General features: G+C 51.6%; 1 protein-coding gene across 1 annotated transcript; it reads right to left on the bottom strand.

The window, feature by feature from the left end:
- Positions 1 to 10460: 10460 nt before the first annotated feature.
- C3H1orf210 (chromosome 3 C1orf210 homolog) lies at positions 10461 to 11392 on the bottom strand. Its single transcript, XM_052638014.1, has 2 exons — positions 11310 to 11392; positions 10461 to 11170 (listed from the first exon to the last, which is right to left on the bottom strand). Exons 1-2 carry the CDS (start codon positions 11326 to 11328, stop codon positions 10854 to 10856), a joined length of 336 nt encoding a protein of 111 aa, XP_052493974.1. The 5' UTR covers positions 11329 to 11392; the 3' UTR covers positions 10461 to 10853.
- Between the last annotated feature and the right edge of the window lie 7853 nt (positions 11393 to 19245).

Below are 19245 nucleotides of genomic sequence, written 5' to 3'. Positions count from 1 at the left end.
CCGAGCCCGGGCCCTCTGTCCCCCGAACTGCCCTCAGCCTCCACAGAACCGTGCCTGAGTGTGAGTGAGTGTGTGTGCAAGTGTGTGTGCACATGCATACTGAGGGGATAGTGACAGCGGGTGTATCCCCAGGACTGCCCAGCCCACTGAGGGACTGTGTGGCTGACCTGTGATGAGGAGCCGGCATACACCCACACGTCACATCCCGAGGAGAGGGCTGCTTCTCCTTGGAGCTCATGGAGTTGTCAGGGTCTGCCTGTCGGTGTCCCGAGCCTCTCGGCAGAGAAGGGTCTGAGATCCCTGAAGATTCTTGGCCCCTGTTCCCAACACCTCTGAGAGCCAGCTCTGCCTGTAACACCCATCACCTGTTTGCCCAGGAGAGGCTGCTGCCCACCCCCAGAGACTGCCAAGTGAGCCCTCTTCATCAAGGAGACTGTGGCAGCAAAGTGGACAGAACATGGGCTCTGGCATGACAGGCCGGGGTGGCAGTGCCCCCTCCACCACTCAGCAGCTGAGGGCCTTGGGCAAGTGGCTTAACCTCTCTGAGCCCCAGTCTCTTAAGAGAAACAGTCATGGTCATCGATTGTTAGGATCAAATGACATGATGTGTGGAAGGGCCAGGCCCATGGCAGGTGTGCAATAAAAGTGGTGGCTGCTATTACTAGTATTGTCTTTAAGCATCTCCCTTAGAGACCGTCCCTTCCCCTGGCCCTGCCCCGTCCCGCACAGCCATCCCTCCCAAAAGGAACACTGTGTGCCTCTATCAGGCTAACAGAGGTACCTTGAAGGTGTCCTCAGCCGGGCCTGTGGCTTCTCCTCATAGGTACTAGGACGCTGGAGTGGGGACGGGTGAGGGGCTGCTCGCCCTCAGGAAGGTGGTGGGCCTCTGGTCCCAGGGAGAAGGCGGTGTGGGTGGGGAGGCTGATGAGTCCTCATCTGCTTAGGTGCTGGTTCCACATGAAGCCTGAGTATTTAGGTTTTATTGGCTGGTTTCTCCAGAGGCTGCAGCTCCTAACCCCACCTCTGAAACCAGAACATCCTGGTCTGTGTAATCGCAACACCGGCTGGCCTGCCTCTGGGTTCCCAGGCATGGGAGGAGTGTTGGATGCCCGCTGGGGCATAAGAGTCTCTTCCTGCTTAAGGTCAGCCCTGAAAGGGCTCTCCCTCTGTGGGTGCAGGGACACTCGTGGCGTGAGTTATTGTTTCATCGCTTCCTGCTTCACAAGGTGAAGAGTGTGGGATACCCCCCCGAGGAAACCAGGAGCGGCGGGGAAGCCGGGCAGACATGCTGCCTGCTGCTGCTGCTGCTGCTAAGTCGCCTCAGTCATGTCTGACTCTGTGCGACCCCATAGACGGCAGCCCACCAGGCTCCCCCGTCCCTGGGATTCTCCAGGCAAGAACACTGGAGTGGGTTGCCATTTCCTTCTCCAATACAGGAAAGTGAAAAAGCGAGAGTGAAGTCGCTTAGTCGTGTCTGACTCAGCGACCCCATGGACTGCAGCCTACCAGGCTCCTCCGTCCATGGGATTTGCCAGGCAAGAGTACTGGAGTGGGGTGCCATTGCCTTTTCCAGATGTGCTGCCTAAGAGGTGTTAAATGTGGAGCTACAGAGGCTCTGACAGGAAAATCGCTTTCAGCTGCCAACATCAAGGCAGTTTCCTGGAGAAAACGCTGAGCTGATGGATGAGGGGAAGGGTGTTGCCAGCCACGACAGGGAGCAACATGAGCAGAGAGAATAGGAAAGTTGAGGAGCACCAGGAATTCCGTGGGCATCTCAGACTCTACATATTCAAATATGAGCCCCTCTCCTCTCTACCTTGAACTAGCTCCCGGTCTCACCCTTCACCCAGCATCCAGTTAAAGACCTCAGGTGCCAAGGTCCCCCCTGGTTTTGCAGGCTAACATGCGGACTCCCCAACAGGACTGGCCTCCCTCTCCTCAATGCACCCATGAGCCAGCCGTGGTGCAGCATCAGGGTGACCCCAACATGTTCTCTCCCTTTTCCCAGGCTTCATGGCTCCCTTCCCCTGCTGTGGCACTTTTCAAGACCCTGTGCCCTAAGAAGCCATGTTCTTGGGGAGTCTTTCCTGACCCTCTCCCCCTTCACTAGCAAATTACCCCTTTGCTGTGGCCAAAGCTTCCATTGTAGACACCAGCCTGCAGTTCTTTCTCTATGAATCCATCCCCTTAACCAGACAGTGATCTCCTTCTGGCAGGGTCTGTGTCCTGCTCACCCATGTGTTCCTAGCCCCCCACACTGGCCCGGCACGTAGTAGGGTACGGATGTGTAGACAAAAGACTCAGCTCACTTAGACCCTCCTAGAACTGGGAAGGGTGGGAGGTTATACCACTGTCTGCTGTTGGCCCTGAATCTTTCCCTCTGAGGCCCCACACCATCTGCCCCGGTAACTCATTCTTCCAGGGCTCCCAAGAGGGAGCTCTCACTCTCACCCAACTCCTGGCCCATCAGAGAACCACCAAATGCCTCTCCATCCTGTAAAACGGGGGTTACATCCTGGGTTTTTTTCAGCTGAGATGAGATTAGATTCTTTTACAAAATTTCTTCCAAGAAACTAAAGGGAAACAGAAACAGAAAATTGGGAGGGGAGAGAGTTACATATGAAAGTGTCTGGATGAGCAGTTCCTGTAGGTCAGGCCGCGTCAGACTCTCCTGGGAAGGACGCTACACGAGGAGCATGGTTCCTGCCCACAGAGGACCTATTTCAAAGGGCAGTGGAAGTTATCGTCTGTACACCCAACTATAACACGGGAAGGACGGTAACAGCTGGGCGGAGGCCCAGGCACGGTGAAAATGCTGATCCTTACTCATTCACTAAAGCCAACCCCACAACCTCCCACTTCCAGCTTGTGTGCTCAAAGCATCTCACTAAACCCCATCTTGGTCTCCATCACCACCAGTTATCCACTGACCACCTCTGCTCTCTGCCTCTCTCTTAAAGCAGTCCATTCTGTCTTCTCATTCCATCTGGTTAAGATTCTGTGACTCATCCTCCCACCCACTCCTTGACAGACTCCTCAACAACTTAGCTACCTGACCTTTGGTCCCTCCCTCCCAGCAAAAATCCCCTCTGTGGATAAACACTCACAGCAAGTGGCTACTAGAGAAATCTGAAGAGTCAGGCAGCCTGGTGTCACCGTGATTCCCCATCACTGATCCCAGCCTGGTCTGAAACAAATTACCCTGTTTCCCAGGCCAGCTCCTGCTCCCACATGGCCCTCAAGTTCCTGCCACTCCCTTCACACCCCAGCATCATTCTCCTTGCAGCCCCCAACACTGCTCTCTGCAGACAACTTGGCCTCCCTCATCATGAGAAAATGAGAGTCATGGGGCAGGAAACCTCCACCTTGCTCCCATGAAACTGCTGCTTCTTAACTCCTGTCTGTCAAATGGTCTTGTCAGCCAAGCTGAGGAATTTGGATTTTGTCCTCAGGACACTTAGAAACCTGGGAAGGTTTTAATTAGGGTGGTACCCTGACCAGAATGGGACTGGGGACTCACCTGGCTGCCCTCTGAAGCCCAGATTGGTCTAAAGATAAAAAGAGTAAGAAAAAATGACTAAACAGCCCCAGAAGTGCCATCTCAGCTAGCTCCTGAGGGATGAGAAGCAGCTGGCCAAGCTAGGGAGGTTGGGAAGAGAATCCCAGAAAGAAGAAAGGGCAGAAGTACCCAGAGATGAGAGAACTGGTCCTTTGCGGAACCACAGAGATTGTGCATGATGGAAACATGGCGCATTAGCGGGCAAGAGGCAAGGGCATACCTGAGGGGAGTCCTGAGCCCCTCCCTGGCTTTAGAGTCTCCTTAGCAGGTAGCACAGTTTCTTGAGGTCAAGAGGAAATCAGTGATGGACTGTAAGTAAAACAATGGCCTGGCTGAAATTGTATTTTAGAATTCATTGGAAGAGGCAAAAATGGAGGCAGAGAAAGCCTCTGCCTCTGCTCACAGAGGACTTGTTCCAAAAGGAGTGGAAGTCATCATCTATACACCCAACTATAACATGGGAAGGATGGTATCAGCTGGGTGGAGGCCGAGACTCCAATGGTAGATTGATGCCATCTCCAGATGATGGGGCTTGGACAAGGAGGTGTCTGCTGAGACAGTCTTATAGGATAGGTTCTATGGATGCTCAGAAGGTAGGACTCACAGGTCTTTTTGACTATCTACCTGGAGGAGCTTCTTTAGGACCAGACAGATGTGATGGGTCCACATTGATAGAGAAGAAGTAGGTCTTTAAGTCCCTGAGCAGGAAGGTGGGGAGAGTGGATCAGAGCCCACAGTGGAGTGACTGGAGCCCACAGTGGAGTGATTGGGCTCACGATGCTATTTTGATAGGAGAGAAGGAAGAATGTGGACACAGGTAAGTTTGAGAATTTTATAACTCGAAACTGACCAACACCCATTCTCTCTGTGAGGCAGTCATGATGGTGGTTTAGTTGCTAAGTCATGTCCAACTCTTGTGACCCCATGGCCTGTAGCCTGCCACGCTCCTCTGCCCATGGGATTCTCCAGGCAAGAATACTGGAGTGGGTTGCCATTTCCTTCTCCAGGGGATCTTCCCAACCCAGGAATCAAACCCAGGTCTCCTGCATTGCAGGCAGATTGAGGCCATTTTAAAGAACTTTTAGGGAAAATGAACAAGGAAACAGCAAGGTTGCCAGAGGCTTTGAGAGCCTGGAGAATGTTGGAGAATGGAGACTTTGAAAGCCTGAGGGAGGCTGGAAAATGGAGGCTTTGAGAGCCCATGGGAAGCTGGAGAACGGGCAGGAACAGAAGCATGGACTGGGCAGTGCGGATGGCGGTGAGGGGGTGGGAGGGAAGGTTCTTCAACAGCTTGCAGAGGTTAAGATGCAGGCCTCAGGTTGGAGTGTCACCTGGAGTATGCAGTGGTGACATGATGGGGCAGGTATTGGCAAGAGAGAGGTTAACACAAAGACCCTGTAATCTAAACAGGTGTCAGGGACAACGGGAGCTGATAAAGACAGCAGAGTAGTCAGCTCCTAAAAACTCCCACTGGAAGCAGGCAAGATGAAGAGAGAGAGAGGCTTGCCCCATGTTCCTTCTGGGTCTCCTGGATGCCTGGATCCTAGAAGAATATGTTCCAGAAAACTCCAAATCTGTTCTAGTTCAGGTGGTCCTTCCATCATATCCAGTCACACCCCACAGGAGACCTCAGGCTCCCCTTGAGGAGCTTCCTCAAGGGACCAGGGGACCAACACAAGCTCAGTGTTTGCACACTGACCAGTCTGCCTCCTGGACTGTTGCGCAGGACCTGCCCTGGCCACAGCAGAGAACAGCCTGCTCTGGTCCCCTTACCCTCCCAGACTGCTCTCCCAAACCTGGAACTTCTTGGCCCTGATTCACATGGCAAGGGGTGCCAACCCAGGAAGGACGGGGGCGAATTCAACTACCAGGAGATTCTTTCTCTGGGTCTGATTGATCATGACTTAGAGGGGAGATAATAGTGTTATTGCTCAGTGAAGCAGGCAAGTTGTAGTTAACCTGTTTGAGCCTCAGCTTCTCAGTCTACCAAATGGGCTGCCTGTCCAGCAGGGCTGTTATAAGGAAGTGCTTACACATCAGTGTTATTATTGTTGCTATCATTATATCCTACAGCATCAGAACTTTTCACCCCCTTTTTTTCCTTTTGATTATGCTGCTACTGCTGCTAAGTCACTTCAGTCGTGTCCGACTCTGTGCAACCCCGTGGATGGCAGCCCACCAGGCTCCTCCATCCATGGGACTTTCCAGGCAAGAGTACTGGAGTGGGTTGCCATTGCCTTCTCCTTTAATTATGACAGTGTGATAACACATTTACAGGAAACAGAAAATACAGAACAAAATTACATACAGTTCTACTATATATTAGAATTATTTTTAAATGGATAAATTAAGATGTTTAGTTGCAGTTTCAATATCAAACTCTCAAAAATTAATAGAATGAATGGACAGAAAAGTAGAAGGATATAGGATACATGAAAAACACTGAACCAATTCAACGCAATTAAAACAGCAGGATACAGATTCTCTTCAAGTTTCCATAGACTATAAACCAAGAGACACTGGAATATATCCAGGGATGTAAAGCAAGTCACAAATACTTCATGGTCTAAAGGTACTGAAATTGTACCGAGTCTGTTCTCTTTATCACTGTGGAATTTTGTTAGAAATCAATAGCAAAAGGTGTTTGAAAACAACCCATGTATTTTTAAGTGCAATGTGACATTTACCAAGAGAGAGCATCAGAACATCTAATTCTAGTCTTTCGCTGCTCTGAACTGAATCTTCTGACCTGAGTCCTGGGAAACAGACATGTTCAAATCCCAGTCTAGAGTGAGTGAGGAGGAAGGAGTCATGGCAAGCTCCTTCTTCAGAATTAAAGACTGATGATCTGTCTTGGGGATAGATTGCCCTGGTGGTGCCCCTACATATACGGCTAATGCTTGCAGATGCTTGCTCTGTTCTACTTTACACATGTCACTCATTTAAGCCTTCTAAAACCGTGTGAGGCAAGTGCTACTAGGATCGTTATTTTACTGAGAAGAAATTGGAGAACTGAGGGGGTAAGTAACTTGCCCAAGGTCACACAGCAGGTAAATGGCAGAGCTGGGACTTGAATCCAGGTCTTCCTGGTGGCTCAGATGGCAAAGAATCTGCCTGCGATGTAGGAGACCAGGGTTCAGTCCCTGGGTCAGGAAGATCCCCTGGAGAAGGGAATGGCAATCCACTCCAGTATTCTTGCCTGGAGAACTCCATGGACAGAGAAGCCTGACGGGCTACAAACCTGGGGTGGCAAAGAGTCCGACACAACTGAGTGACTCACACACTCTGTACTCTCAACAATTGGTTGCTCTGCCAGCCTTCTTCAACTTCACATCCCTGGCTTGTGTGACCCCTGTTTTTGGCCTCCACACAAGGACAAGGGTTGTGGCCTTGCTCTGGGGACAGAAGGATGAGGCTGCCAAGAAGTTGGGCTATCCTTTGCAGTCAGGTCTGGGTTGGCGCTCGCAGGGGTGAGAAGGTAGTGACAGCTACTGAGGGATGAGGACAGGTTGCACGCGAAGGGCAGAGGTGGGCTGGGATCGGGGTCTGAAGCCACAGGAGGGCAGACCAGAGAGAAGCCTGGCTGAGTCCCAGGCCTCCCAGCAGTTCCTGCATCCCCGTGCCCTTGAATCTGTGGAACAGAATGGTGTTTCCTCTTCATGCCTAGGGCCAGGCATGCAAGCCTGCTGGGAACCATCCCTCCGAGAAATCCAGCAGGGCCGCTCTCTAGGTCCAGATTTCCCACCACCCACAGCAGGTTCTGGAACTCCTTTGCTTTTTCAATGATTCAACAAATGTTGGCAATTTGATCTCTGGTTCCTCTGCCTTTTCTAAATCCAGCTTAAACATCTGGAAGTTCATGGCTCACGTGCTGTTGAAGCCTGGCTTGGAGACTTTTGAGCATTACTTTACTAGCGTGTGAGATGAGTGCCACTGTGTGATAGTTTGTGGTATTTCCAGTGGTCATGTAGGGGTGTGAGAGTTGGACTATAAAGAAAGCTGAGCGCCAAAGAATTGATGCTTTGAACTGTGGTGTTGGAGAAGACTCTTGAGAGTTCCTTGGACTGCAAGGAGATCCAACCAGTCCATCCTAAAGGAAAGCAGTCCTGGGTGTTCATTGGAAGGACTGATGTTGAAGCTGAAACTCCAATACTTTGGCCACCTGATGGGAAGAACTGACTCATTTGAAAAGACCCTGATGCTGGGAAAGATTGAAGGTGGGAGGAGAAGGGGACAACAGAGGATGAGATGGTTGGATGGCATCACCAATTCCATGGACATGAGTTTGAGTAAACTCCGGGAGCTGGCGATGGACAGGGAAGCCTGTTGTGCTGCAGTCCAGGGGGTTGCAAAGAGTCGGACATGACTGAGCGACTGAACTGAACTAAACTGAACTGAACAGCAGGTTCTGAGGGGAAGCCTCCCCTACCAACCCTTCTTGGTGCCAGGCTCAGAAATGTGTGTGTTAGGTCACTTCAGTCGTGTCCAACTCTTTGTGACCCCATGGACTATAGCAGTCAGGCTCCTCTGTCCATGGGGTTCTCCAGGCAACAATACTGGAATGGGTTGCCATTTCCTTCTCCAAATTTCTGATCTGGGGTTGGGTGCTCACCTCTGCCCACATTTCTCAGAGGTTCAATCAAGGCCCTGAGAAGCTGAGCTGCTTCCTGGCCCAGAAGTGCAAGCCAGGGCAGCCCCTCCGAGTGGGCCCTGGGGATGTATGAGGGGCAGAGGAGAGACAAACTGGCTCCTTCCCTGGAGGCCAGGACACGCTCTGCTACTCAGCATCCTCTCCGGGGTCTCAGGCTGGGGCAGCCGGTGTTTCTGTCTCCCACACAGGGCCTTCCCCACCTTCGAGGGTCTGGGGGCTGAGGAACAATGAATAGGGTGGGCTCCCCTCCTCCCTGGCTCCTCCCCAATCTCTCCTGTCTCCTCCTCCTCTGCAGACAAACCCTTAGAGGTCAGGGTTTCCCTGCTCGGTCCTCAGGGCCTCCTCTATGCCAGCCCCGCCCTGGTGAACTGATTCACCCCCGAGGGCCTCAGAGATCCTATTGTCAGGATTCCCAAGGCCACATCTACAGACCAACCGGACTTCACTCCGTGAATGCAGCTGCCCCGGGCATCTACCCGCTGGAAATCCCATGTCCAGCATTGAATCCTTGCTCCCCGAAAACCTGCTCTTCCTCAAGTGCCCAGCCAGTCCGTCAGAAACCAGGGCGGCTTCACTGACTCCCTACTCCGCGTGTCCAGTGGCCAAAAGTCCTGTCAACCATGTCCCCACCCCCCACCTCGCCCCCGTTCTAAAACGTCCCTGGGATCTCTGTTCCCTCTGCCGCACTTCAATCACATCTTGGTCTCTCCCCTTCCGTCCATCCCTGCACAGCATCCCCTCTTCAGCTTCACCCCTGGCATGGGCACCCTCAACCCTACACCGCAGCCATCCTTGACATCTGGCCTTTTCCTCGAGCACCCCACACATTAGTCAGCCCTCACCTTCTTTCTCCCCTGGCTCTTTCCTCAAAGGCTAACACTGCATGTGGTGGATACATCTGGGCAGCTGCCTCGTTCCCAACTTCCCCCTGCTTGGCTGGGGCTGAACTGGAACAAATGGGTGGGCTTCTCAAATCACAAGAGGACTACAGGAGCCTGCTCCCACTGACCGGAGCTGATCAGACCAGGAGTAGATACTTGCCCCAAGCTGGGCCAATCAAATTCTATCAACTGGGTACTTGAAACCCAGAATCAAGAGTTTGGGAGTCCCAGGCATAGAACCTCATGCTGCTGCTGCTGCTGCTAAGTCGCTTCAGTTGTATCTGACTCTGTGCAACCCCATAGAGGGCAGCCCAACAGGCTCCCCCATCCCTGGGATTCTCCAGGCAAGAACACTGGAGTGGGTTGCCATTTCCTTCTCCAATGCATGAAAGTGAAAAGTGAAAGTGAAGTCGCTCAGTCGTGTCCAACTCTTCGAGACTGCATGGACTACAGCCTACCAGGCTCCTCTACCCATGGGGTTTTCCAGGCAAGAGTACTGGAGTGAGGTGCCATCACCTTCTCCAATAGAACCTCATAAGTGCCCATAAATGACAGAGCACTAGAGGTCCCATGCCCGACCTCAGGCAGCTGGGACCACCTGCTTCCTGCCCTTCTGAGTTAGCTATCCCCCTTTAATTCACCCCCCAAACTCCTTTCCGTTGCTTGCAACCAAAAGACGCTTAACTCAAGCCTCTGCTATCTTGAAACTGTCTCCCTTTCCCCAGACTCCCCACTAGCAATCATGACCCTGTCTTTCTCCTCTCCATCAAGGTTCCACACTCAACTCCACTCCATCATCTCTCATCCACTCACCCCTAGGCTCATGATAACTCAACAAAGTCAATAAATATTTATTGAGCATCTGCTATGTACGAGACTCTGAGTACACAGAACGAGGTGCAGACTATGGCCTCAGAGAATACACAGTCTGGCCCAGTAAGGGTAAGTGCACACTGTAACAAAGATGAAAATTAAACATGGTAAGAGACCACTAGAGAAACTCACACGTGTTATGGGAGGTAGCAACTCTCAGGTGTCCAAAGGAGGGGATGTCTGAGCACTGTAATAGCTTTCAGTGACAAGGGACATTTTTATGCACAAGCATCAGTTCAGGAAAATAAAAATGAGAGACTTTATTTTTAATTAAAATGAAAACAGATGTATTAATATCTGTGAAAAACAGAATAGAGCTATTTAGATTTCCATTTTATTGATAGGAAAAAAATCTCGGTAAGAAATTTGGCACATTGAATTTCCCCTGCTAAAATGTTATCATCAGGTCACATCTTAAATGCTGGCAGGTAGGCAGGCCACCTGCAGTCTACTGGCCGGTGATTTTCATCACTGTCAGAGAGGACTTGGGAGAAAAGAAAGGCATCGAGGCAAAAGAGGACTGTGAGCAAAGGTCCAGGGAGAAACAGCATGGTAGGAGAGGGAGGAAGAACAAAGAATTAACTAAGCAGGAAGTAAAGAAGGGACAGTCAAGAAGGGTAACCAAAGGCCAACAGAGGCATGATTTCAAAGTCAGACCCTTGGTAAGCTTTATTCTGAGAGCAGGAGGGAGCCATTGAGAGTCATTGAGTAAAAGAGGGTCATGATCACTTTTGTGACTAGAGTCGAGTAAGGGAGGATTACTCCACCCCTGGTCAGCCCTTAAGCCCTAACTACCAAGTCCCTGAGGCTTGTGGTTTCCATAAAATATCTGCTCTCCTTAAGCTGTCAAGCATAGGGGTGGGGGGTGGGGTAGTCCAAAGATGAAGACTCAGAGGGAGAAGTGGTCCCTGCTTGCCCCTGTCTCCGGCCCACCAAACCCAGGCTGAATGTAATTGTCCTCAATGAAGCCATCATCATCCTCATCTTCGCCCACCTCAGGGTGAGCTCCCTTCCCTGTTTCAGGCAGTGGGCGGTGCTGGTAGCTGACACGGTATTTGCGGCAGAGATGGCATTTGGCAGCAAGCGCGATGAGGAGAGAGAGGACCACGGCCCCCAGGACGACCCCTACCAGCACAAACCATGCCCGGATCCCGCTGCCCAGTCCAGAGGCAGATGCCGTGGGGACCTCGGAGGGCCCCACGATGGCTGCAGAGAAAGGGACAATGTTATGGCTGGGGCCCAGGATCGGCTCCCAGGGGAAACTGAGAGACATGAGCGCAAGGTCCTCCCCACAATCTAAGGAGAACCCAACCCCCTCCTCAGTCTCCCTCCCACTGTCACTCACTTTGGTTTGCCTCACTCATGGAGGGGCCAGAAGACACTGGTGAGCCTCAGCCTCTGCCAGAAGAGCCCTGGTTCTAAGGAGACCCCTGACGCCAGGCAGCCCTGGGACAGAGTCCTGGAATATACACACGCAGATGGGGGTCAGGGACAGCTCCCTAGGCCCCTAGGGCTTCGTGCAGATCTTTCAAGGCTTTGCAATTCAGCACACGGCCCTCAATTCCACCCCCCCATGCTACACACACACACACACACACACACACACACGTCCTGCCTTGCACTCTTGTTTCCCAGCCACTCCCTCCTCAGTTTTTCGACTCCCTCATCCCTCAAGGCCAAATCAGACCATACCTGCCTGTGAGGTTGTCCCAAGACCCCCCTCATCACCCTCTCCACTTCCCTGCCCACTCAGCCACCAGTCAGGCACTCATTCCAGGCCACACTCACAGCCACAGGAGGGCACTGCGCAGACTCTGGAGACTGGACAACTGGCCGTAACTAGCTATCCACAGGAGCAAAACAAGCTGAGCCATGCACGTGGGCTATTTGTAAGGGAACACCAGGAAGTGGCTGGAAACATAGCTCAGTGATGGAACTTACTGAGCACAACTTATGATTCACCCTGTAATGTGAGTATAAACATTATCCCCACTCTACAGGTGAGGACACTGCAGCCCAGAAAGGTGAACTAACTCAGCCAAAGTCCCAGGACTTGAACCCAGGTCTCAGATGCCAGGGCCCAGAGCCCAGGCAGCTCCCCTGCTCTAAGCTGAGGGTGGGAGGTGGGGCAGAAGCAGTCTCACCTTCTAGAGGATGGACAACAGCAATTCCTTGAAGCTAATGGGCAAAGCGGAGACCACAACGGAGGATGGTGCTGGTCCCCATCCAGGATAGGAGGCTCCAGATACTGCCAGAACGGCCCTGGCCTCCACTCTGGAGTCAGGAGCCCTGTGTCCCCACTCAGGCCTCTACCCTCAGCCCTTCAGGCACATTCCTTGTTCAGTCACCTCTGCCCCAGGGGGCGGGGAGTTGTTTTGGAGGAGTAGCCAGATGTAAATCAACTGGATCAGGAAATTACCCGGCTGAGACTCTCTAGGGCTGGGAAAGGTCTAGAGGAGAAAGAGCATCTGAAGTAAGGGACTATCTGGAGCAAGATCAGCTAGGCTAAGGATACCTGGAGAGAGAGCATCTGGGCCAAAGGAATGTCTGGGGTCGGTGGGGTGTGGGGGCAGCTAGGGGAGGGGTTAGGGGAAGAGCATCTGGGTTAGAGAAGTACCTGGAGGACGAGGAGCTGGGGCTGGAGGTATCTGAATCAGAAGAGGCCCTGGGAGGAGTGTCCAGGCAGAAAAGCACCTAGGAGAGAAGCACCTGGTTTAGGGAGCACTCGGCCATCGTCTTTAGTATCGATACCTTAACGACGCCTTACCTCCTCAACACCACCGCACTGCCACCAGGCCCCATGAGTTGTTCCTCTCAGTAGCCCTAGAATGCTGACACCCCTCCTCTGCCCCAGTTCGAGCCACCTTCATTTTGTTCCTCAACTCACAATAACCTCCTAACTGAGATCTCTCCTTACCTCTCATCCACGTCAGTGATGGGCCTATGGACCAAATCTGACCCCATTACCCTCCACCTTAAAAGTCCTGCGCGAGCTCCCTAGGCCTCTAGGGCTTCGTGCAGATCCTTCAAGCACACGGCCCTCAATTCCCTCCCCATGCTACACACACACACACACACACACACACACGTCCTGCCCTCCCCATGCTACACACACACACACACACACACACACACACACACACACACACGTCCTGCCTTGCACTCTTGTTTCCCAGCCACTCCCTCCTTTTTCGAGTCCCTCATCCCTCAAGGCCAAATCAGACCATACCTGCCTGTGAGGTTGTGCTGAGACCCACCTCATCACCCCCTCACTGCCCTGCCCACTCAGCCACCAGTCAGAATTCACCGGCAGCTCCCTAGGCAGGGACTAGGCTGGCAAATGCGCTCCCTGCCGTAGGCAGAGAGAGCTCAGCAGTCAGCGGTTCAGTGCATGTTTGTGAGATGAGTGGATATAGGGGGTGGAGTGGGGGAGTCATTAGAAAGGAGAAGTAAATCATTCACTCACCCATTCACCAGCAAAAGTCCACTGCGTGCCTATCTGGGCCCCATACTAAGCCTTGGGTTCTCAAAAAAAAATGTCTTGTTCAGTTGAAATGAGTTGTTCAAGAAGGAGGGAACATATGCACAAATATGGCTAACTCATGTTGATTATGGCAGAAACCAGCACAACACTGTAAAGGAATTAGCCTGCAATTAGAAATTTAAAAAAAAACTGAAATGAGTTAAATTCAATCTGATGTTTCTAAGATTTTACTCCTATTCCTTTCCTTCCTGCCCTGTCCCCAGGGACACACACACACACACACACACACACACACACACACACACACACACACACCCTCAGGCTATCACCCCACCTCTTCTGGTCACATTTCTTCCACCGACAAACACACACTCCTGCTCCCAGGAAACTTCAGGGATCTGTGACTTCCCCGTCCAGGCCCCCCAGTGCCTTCCCATTTGCTCCCCACCTGTAGGAACTGTGCCCAGTCCGCAGAGGAGCTTCCGGTTACCAGGCCAGGTGGGCGGGCCCAAGCTGTCCCATGACTCACCTGGGGACGCTGCGGGCAGGCGGGGCCTGAGGCGCGGGTGAGAGTGGAGGGCAACGCCGCCAACAGGGAGGACTAATTCTACATCTTCCCAAGCTTTTGGGGAGAACCTTCGGGCACGGGTCTCACCCCTACCCCCAGTGCTGAGCGGGTTGGGGGTTGGTGCAGCTGAGATCCAGAGACGGGACAGTCTTCAGCCGGCGGCGCTCAAGCTGGCGGCCCTGATAAACAAATGAATTTCCGGTGACAGGTACAAAGTCCAGAGTTGAAGAGGGTGCTCTGCAGGCCTGTGAAGGCGGTGAGCCAGAACCAAAGGGGAGAGGGGTGGGCATTCTCCAGGCAAAGCCAGAGGGACCAAGCACAATCAAAACTGCCTGCAAAAGTAGATGTAAGCGTTTGTGCGTGCGTGTGTGTGTGTGTGTGTGTGTGTGTGTGCGTGCGCGCGTGTGTGTGTGTGGAGGCGGATGTGGAAGTCGATGGAGACTGTGAGTTTAGAGGCCTTTTGGGAATGTGATGTGCCCTGGGGGTTTATCCTGTGTTTGCGTGTTTACCTGGGCAGAGGGTACAAGCCTCTATCTGAATCTCAAGGGTTCTGTGACCCCCACAAATCTAGGCTCCCCAGGCTTAGTGTACCTCCTTGTCCTTTCTGACCCTCAGGGAGTCACCTTCCCCGAGTCCCCAGTCTACCCTAGCTAGCCCCACCCCTACCTTGACAGGCCCCGCCTCCACCAGGAAAGCCCCGCCTCCTCTATGCCCAGAGCTCCGCCTATCAGAGCATTTCCGTCATTATTTTATAATCATTTCTTCCTCTGCTCCCTCCCCAACTAGACTAGTTGGGGAGCTCTCCCAGGTTGGAAACAAGTTTGACAGTATCTAGGTTCCCAGCACCTGACACAGGGCAGGCTCTCAGTAAATAACTAAGGGAGGAAGGGTTCCCTGAGCTAAGTGATGAGGGCATAGCCGTTCAAGGGACCCACAGGGCAGAAAGGGAGCAAGGGCTGCGGCCTGGGTTTGTGAATAGGGCACGATTAGAAATGCGGCTGGAAAGCGGATGGCCAGTTCGTGCAGGACGTTGAAGATCTTGGCACGGAGTCTGAACTCCTACTGCCAGTGGCCCATTCCTCACCCTCCCACCCATACCTCATGTTCTCTGCTGCAGTCATGCCAAACTATTTTCCATTCCTATAACTCACCATGTGTTCATCTCCCAGGCTTTGCATGTGCTGTTCCTGGGACCCCCCGCTTTCCTCCAACCTTCATCCTCTCCCCCAAAATATCCACCTCCCACCTGGCTGACTGTTCCTCCCAGGCCTCCCATCATGTAGGTCCTAGGTGAGATCCTCTTGATCTAGATGTACCCTAGCCTAGGTCCCTCCTCCCCACTCTGTGCCCCTAGAGGACCCTGACCCTTCTCCCTCAGGGCCCTGACCACACAGTATTGTGATTTTCTCTTTACTTGCCCGAGTCCCCTATGAGTCTGTAAACTCTGAGGATAGGGTCTGTGTCTGTCTTGTTCCCCTTCAAATCCCTAATATCTAAAATGACAACAGTACGTACCCCTGAAATAAACAAATGAGAGGAAAGTGAATATTATCCTGGATGAGGCAGTGAAGATCCAAGGAGGGTTCAGAAGTTTTGCTTGATTTTGAAGCAGGGAAATTTCATAGGATTCAAAAGATATTCATTGAACACCTACCACATGCTGGATACTGCCCCAGCATATGGTACATATGGTTTTGATGTTGTTGTTTTCATTGAGGTATTCACATAGCATAACTTAGTTCACATAACAACAACAACAAACATCACTGTATTCATCCATTTCAGCACACAATTCAGCGGCTTTTAGTACATTCAGAATGTTGGGCAACCATCACTCAGTGTGGTTCTAAAACCTTTTCATCACACCAAGAGAATTCCCCCTGCTTGTTAAATAATCACACTTCGTTTCCCGATCCCTAGCTTCCAGCAACCTCTGATCTTCTCTGTCTCTATGGATCTGCCTCTCCTGGATATGTCCTACCGGTGCAATCATTAAAAGTGCCAGCTTTTTAATGAACTGCTTTGTTTAATCCTCCTGACTGTACTATGAAACTGATGTTAATTACCCTCTTAACAGATGAATAAAATGAGGCCATAAGAAGGTAATTTCCATGAAGTCCCACAGAAGAAAACAAATAAAAGTCTGCCCATCCATCAGTCAGCCATTTAGTCAATGAATATTTCCTAAATGCCCAGCACAGAGCCACAGCCAGCCCATAGGCAAGCACTGTAAAGTAGCAGAAGGCAACCTGCTAAACGCCCCCACAGCATGGAGAGCAGAGAGCCGGCTGGATATCAGCACCTACCAGCCTCTCAGCCAGAAGCTTTGGTGCAGGGAACAACCTTTACGACCTTCCGTGGCAGCCCTGGCAGCCGTGTGGTCGGCTCTGTGCTAGCTATTGGGGAGGGTTCCTGCTGCCATACAGCACTCATTCTGGTAGTGAAGATAGACAATACACAAGTAAAAACATGAATATGATCATTTCAGATAATGGTTAGTGCTATGAAGAAAGTAAGATAGCTTCGAGTGATGGAGCTGTGGAAGGGGCCCCTATTTTATATCAGATGGTCGGAAAAGGGAGGTTGACTGAAGGGGAGGTGTTTGAGCTGAGATCTGTATAAGAGAGAGAGAGCAGTCATGCCTATATCTGGGGGAAGAACATTCCAGAAAAAGGGAACAGCCAGAACAAAGCAAAAGCAGGACTAGCTTGTTCAAGAAACAGATAGAAGGCGGGCTAATGGAGCCCATTAAGTAAGGGGAGATGGGAGAAGCCGCGATGCTGCGCCAGGTCCTTCCCTCTGTGAGATGGGCAGCCGTTGGTGATTAGAGCTGGGGACCCAGGGACTGACCTTCTTCAGCTTCTATGTAAAGAATGGATGAGAGGAGGCCAAGGCAGAGGTAGGTAGGCCAGTTAGAGAGCCGTGGCTATCACCCAGAAGGGAATGTGGCATTGAGGTAGTTAGGTAGAAATGGAGAAAAGTGCTAGATTCTGGATGTATTTTGAGGGTGAAGCCAACACAATTTGCTGATTGGATATGAGAGTTGAGAAAAAGAAAGGGAGCAAGGATAGCTCCAAACCATTGACCTGAGCAACGGTTGTAGTCGTGGGGAGACTCTGGAGGGGACAGATTTGGGAGGGCAATCTGGACCTCAGTTTTCAAGATGTGACTTGTGAGATGCCCATGATTCATCCAAGTAACATACTAAGTAGGCAGTAGATAAACTAGCCTAAAGGCAGCAGAAGGTAGGGGCTAGAAATATAAATTGGGGAACCAGCAAAAAGCAGACTTTTTTTAAAAAGCTGGTCATCTAGGTGAGACCCCTTAGAGACGTTCAGAGAGAAAAGAGGGCTGAGGGCTGAGCCCTGGAGCCCTCAGGGAGCAGAGGTGAAGGAGCAGAGGAGAAGCAGGCAAAGGGACAGGGGAGTGCCCAGCATGGTGGGAGAGAGGTGTCCTGGAGGTCAGAGAAGAAAGTGTTTCAAAGGCAAGAAAGAGCTCGACCAGCTACAGCAAATGCTGAGAATAGGTCCACCGAGATGAATGTGAACTGAAAACTGACATTGAACTTGGCCGTGTGGAGGCACTGGTGACCTTGACAAGCACAGTTTCACTGGTAGGTCAGGGACAAATGCCCAGCTGGATCCATGCCTGGGCATGGGAACAGAGGAGGTAGGGACAACTCCTTCAAGGAATTTTCTATAAAAGGAGCAGAGAAATGGGGCAGACATGGGAGCACGTGTGGAAGGATTTTTTTCAAGACTTTTTTCACGGCTAGGAGCTTTTAGACCATGTGCGTATGCTGGTCAGAATAATCCAGGAGAGGGAGGAAAGTGATGATGCAGAAGGAAGAGAGAAGAGACAGTCGGTGGATGGGGGGACATCCTTCTAGAATCAAAGGGTGTGGGACTTGAGTAGCAGGTAAAGGGCTGACCTTGGGCAGGAGCAAAGGAAGGCGGAGTGTCAGGTGAGTGATGGGAGTCAGGGGGTTTTCTTCCCATGGCTTCTGCTTTTCCAGAGAAATAAGAAGCAGTGTCCTCAGCTGAGAGTTGGGAAGGGGTGCTGAGGTTTGAGGAGAGAAGACGTGAGTTTATCATCCTGGGGCTTTGGAGAGAGAACTACATGTGGCAGGCTTGCCAGGCAGCAGTGAGCAGCATGAATTTATAGTGAGATCAGTAAGGATGGCTGAGTGTTTTGTTTTCTAGCCCCTCCAAGTGCAGGTGGAAAGAAGATGGAGCCTGCAACTTAATCAGGGTTGGGAGATACACCAGGCAAGTCTGATAAAGGGGACTGAGCTGTAGACAAGGCCTGAGATGGGGCCAGGTAAAAAGGGAAGTGTGGACAGAGTTGAGGAGGTGGGAGGGACTCTGAAAAAGCGGCAGAACTGATAGATTTTAGCAGTCATTACTGGCTAGAGTAGTAAGGTGAAAAAATGGAAAGTAGCGGGCAGATGATAGCATATGGAAGTGGAGGTTACCGTTCTTGAGACAGACAACTCTAGGACATGAAGCATGGAGTGGTCCTGAGGTGGGATCTACAGACTGATGGTGGTTTTACTATTGCCTACATATTAACTCCTGAAAAGTGAAAGTGACGTCGCTCAGTCATGTCCGACTCTTTGCGACCCCATAGACTGTAGCCTACCAGGCTCCTCTGTCCATGGGATTTTCCAGGCAATAGTACTGCAGTGGATTGCCATTTCCTTCTCCAGGGGATCGTCCCAACCCAGGGCTCGAACCTGGGTCTCCCACATTGTAGACAGATGCTTTACCATCTGAGCCACCAGGGAAGTCATTAACTCCTGAATCAGAGGTCCAATGATTATGTGCTACAGTTCAATGAGTAAATGGCAGAGGCATGATTGAACCTAGGTCTTTTGCCTCTAGGTCAAACACGTTTCCCAATCGCTCCTGTGAGTAACCCTTACGATCAAAGTGTTCAATTTCTCATAGTCACTGGGAGTGACAGTCAGCAACCACTGCTTTTCAAGGATTTACTTATATTTTCCAAAGGTGACTCAAAGTGCTGCTATTAGAAGAACCGGGAACGGATGCTGAGCAGGTGAAAGAACCTGGTGTCCTGGTACCCAGCCCACAACTACTTCCTCCTCCATCTCACCCAGCTCCTCTCTGTGGCAGACCCAGGACTCTTAGCCTGGGGATAGTTGCATCCCCTTTAAGAAACCGATGAAAGTCTAGACTGCTGTCAGCCCGCACACCAACGAGCTCCATC

Source organism: Budorcas taxicolor, chromosome 3, assembly GCF_023091745.1.
Source record: "Budorcas taxicolor isolate Tak-1 chromosome 3, Takin1.1, whole genome shotgun sequence".
Lineage (NCBI taxonomy): Eukaryota > Metazoa > Chordata > Mammalia > Artiodactyla > Bovidae > Budorcas > Budorcas taxicolor.
This window is presented reverse-complemented; position numbering and strand designations above follow the sequence as displayed.